Source organism: Monopterus albus, unplaced genomic scaffold, assembly GCF_001952655.1.
Source record: "Monopterus albus unplaced genomic scaffold, M_albus_1.0 scaffold107.1, whole genome shotgun sequence".
NCBI classification, from domain to species: domain Eukaryota; kingdom Metazoa; phylum Chordata; class Actinopteri; order Synbranchiformes; family Synbranchidae; genus Monopterus; species Monopterus albus.
Window position 1 is genome coordinate 73,208 of NW_018127987.1, and position 3,523 is coordinate 76,730.

Consider the following 3,523-nt stretch of genomic DNA (forward strand, 5'->3'; position numbering starts at 1 on the left):
GGGGAGGAAAAACTCCCTTTAACTTAAAATCTAATTCTGCAGTTGCAATTTATGCAAGATGGGCAGTAGCCTTAATATCAGGTTGAAATTCCAGACCAGGGTTCAAACACACATTTTCAATTCCCAGAGGGGTTTCCTAAATGGCTCACTTGAAACAAAACTTGGGGGCGGCTGTGGCTCAGGAGGTAGAGCGGGTCGTTTCCTAACCGAAGGATTAGCGGTTTGATTCCTGGCTTGTCCAGTCAACATGTCAAAGTGTCCTTGAGCAAGACACTGAACCCCCAGTTGCTCCCGGTGATGTCAACTGGGAGCAACTGTGTGATGTGAGTGTTTGGGAGTGCGAATGGGTGAATGGCCAAATAGTGTGAAAGCGCTTTGAGTGTGCTGTAAAGCATAGAAAGGTGCTATACAAATATAAGACCATTTACCAAGACCAAACGATGACTGCAACTGACTGTCATGATGTTGAATTTTCGAAATTGGCCATGCAGGATTTATTGGTAGTTAGAGTGGCGATAACAGAGATTTACTGGAATTGGGGATGGCACCATTGTTACTTCATTTTTAAGTTGAAAGAATCAAATCAACACTTTGAGATCAGTGTAACAAAAGGAGCTCATGTAGAAACAGTGATGTGAGCCTTAAAGTGTAACTTTCCCAGTGGATTTCCTGACCTATGGTGAAAATCGACCTGCTCATTACAGCCTCAGTCCATTAGTCTTATCTGACCACCCCTGCTCTGTCTCCACCCCTTCATTCTCAGTCTCTACATATGTCTCCTCCCTCATGGAAAGATCATATATGGTGGTCAGGCCAGAAGGATTTCAATTCTCTTCAGGGACATTTTATAATAGGTGTTGTTTCCTATTTTGGGCGTTGTGACTGACTATTACCAGAATTTGAGGAGTGGGACTTTTATTGTTTAAGGGTAAGGTCTAAAAACTTTCTTTTTTTTTCATTTGTTTTATTGTGTTTTCTTTTGGAAACAATAAAAAAAGTCAATTCTCAGGGAATAAATGATGAAATAACTCTTGCCTGCAGGTATAGACATCTTTTCTCTGTACTTTGTAGGACCTAACCGTCCTGCATGTTCATTTTTGAGGAAGAGTCGAAGTCAGAACAGCCTTTAAAATATTTATTACAATCTTGATGAAGAAAAGCAATACAGAGCTCTGGGTACTTTCTCTATCTGAGGCCCTGATTCTAAACAGCAAAACCGTTCGACTTGCCTACAGAGCAAAGAAGAACGCCTCACTCCTCAACCCAGTCAAATTAATACAGTTTTTGGAATATGCAAATGATGGTAGATCTGACGTCATCCGCGTTGTCCTTCATCCTCGCTCCTTGGTCGGTTTGTTGATCTCGTTCTGTTCTGACCCCTCATTTGGTGATCTTGTCACCAGGCAGATTTTGATCTGTAACATTCTGACAACATCCTGACCTTTCAATGCACTAAGCACCATAGGCAGTTTTAGGGACAGCACCTTGAGCGTTGCTATGTGACCTGGACCAGTTCCTGTTTGTGGTTTCCTGTCCCACACATGTCCCTCACACTCTTCTTAAAGACAAGTGGACTGGTTAAAACAAAAGTAAATCATACAATATGATACTAAAATACACATAGATATATTTGCTAATGCAGATTATAATGTCAATCATAGAAGGCCAAGCATTTCATATAATGTTGATAAATGTTGATAATCTAAAGCCAAGACAATAAAACCTTACACCCACACACAATTCTCGTGCAGACAGTTTAGTCATCTCAGTATCTATCTGCACAACTTCCTGTTGTTCTGAGTCTCTCTGCACCTATTCACAGCATTTCATGTCCACAGGTCAAATCTTTACAAAGGTCAAACAGATTAAACAATTATTTAAACTGTTTTGCAAATACATAACATAGCACTATATTATTTTATCAAGAATTTCTTTCTACAAATTTAACCAGAACCTCAACTTTTTATTTTGTTTCTCCCAGTAGACCATCAGGAGTCAATGTCTCTGCCTCTGGCCAGATCTCTTCCAGCCCTGCTCAGCCACTGGTGGCACCAGCTGAGGTTTTGCCATGAGAACAAGAAAGGATGGGACGAGATGTTGGATGAGACATATCTGCTTCACATCAAACTGTAAGAAACTCCTATCAAATACCACACACCAGTTTTAACAATGAACTGAGAGATGTCAGTATTATGCAAATACTGTTTGGGGTTTTTCTTTTGTCCTTCCTTCAGCACAAATGACATTCCTCTCTTCTATGCGGCTAAAACAAATAACATTGCCTGTATCAAGAAACTGCTAAGCTCTGCATCCACTAACATCTTTGAAAGAGGTATGACTGAGCTGTGAATTTTAACTTCACTGTGTTATTTCAATGTGGTACAGTGTCAGTTGTACTTTATGAAGTTGTGATCCTCTCACTCAGGTGCTCTTGGAGAGACAGCGCTTCATATTGCTGTGATGAATGATAATGTGGAGGCAGCAGTGGCTCTGATGGACGGGGCTCCTGAACTCATCAACGAGCCCATGACCTCTGAGCTTTTCAAAGGTTGACATATGTAAATACACATGCACATCATGCAGTTGACATTTTACTGCACATGTGTATGCACAAATGCAAAAAATGTCCATATCTATGGTTAACGAATAGCAAAAAATGAAGAATTTTAGAGAAAGACTGAGATACAAAGAAGGATTTAAGGGAAATTTAACTTGTTCTCTCTTGTGTTTATGTAATGTTTTTGTTAATCTTCCTCTCAAGATCTCTTATTAGCTCAAAATATGCATGTCAGCAGCAGTTTGCTTTAGCCTTTTGTCCTGCTTTAGCAAAGTAGGACATAACTAAAATGTAATGAACACTGCATGAATGGCAATGCATGAATACCGTTTTCATTAATCTTCCTCTCAAGATTTCTTATTAGCTCAAAATATGAATATCAGCAGCAGTTTACCAGTAATGACCTCCTCACAGCCTTTTGCTTTAGCAAATCTGGACACAACTAAATGTAGTGCACGCATGTTGTTTGCACAACCAACACAATATATGAGGACTGGTTACCAGCTGTAACCTGATTAATTTACATATTAATCCATCATATAATAATGAAACTCTGAAAGGGGTATTCTGTATAATGAGAATTTCTACTTTTAATACTGCAAGTACATTTAGTAAACAGTAAAAATAAAAGTTTGTATCCAGGCCTTTTACTTGTAATGCAGTATTTTTATAATGTAGTATTATGTGAATACTTCTCCATCACTGCTTAGAGCAAAGCAAAATAACCAACTCTGTCTGTCTGTCCTCTGTCTCAGGTGTCACTCCTCTCCACATTGCTGTGGTGAATCAGAACATCAGTTTGGTCCATCACCTCATTAGTCATGGTGGTGATGTGGCTACACCTAGAGCCACTGGGCTGTACTTTCGGAAGAGGAGAGGAGGACTCATTTACTTTGGTGAGTCAGCATGAGCGAGCCTAAAATGTACAGGGTGGCTGAGTAATGACAAAGCTGATGGCTTGATTCC

At 39.8% G+C, this 3,523-nt stretch overlaps 2 protein-coding genes across 3 annotated transcripts in view; one reads left to right on the plus strand and one right to left on the minus strand.

Annotated features, from left to right (window-relative positions):
• The window catches only part of LOC109966240 (early activation antigen CD69-like), a 58,343-nt gene that overhangs the window by 29,168 nt on the left and 25,652 nt on the right, over window positions 1-3,523 (minus strand). The gene's annotated exons all lie outside the window — the stretch shown is intronic.
• Window positions 1,999-3,523, plus strand: part of LOC109966239 (transient receptor potential cation channel subfamily V member 6-like) — a 50,389-nt gene continuing 48,864 nt past the window's right edge. Inside the window, exons 1-4 of the mRNA XM_020610940.1 lie at window positions 1,999-2,129; window positions 2,235-2,332; window positions 2,426-2,548; window positions 3,313-3,453. Coding sequence (XP_020466596.1) covers window positions 1,999-2,129; window positions 2,235-2,332; window positions 2,426-2,548; window positions 3,313-3,453 — 493 coding nt within the window. The remainder of the gene's footprint in view (window positions 2,130-2,234; window positions 2,333-2,425; window positions 2,549-3,312; window positions 3,454-3,523) is intronic.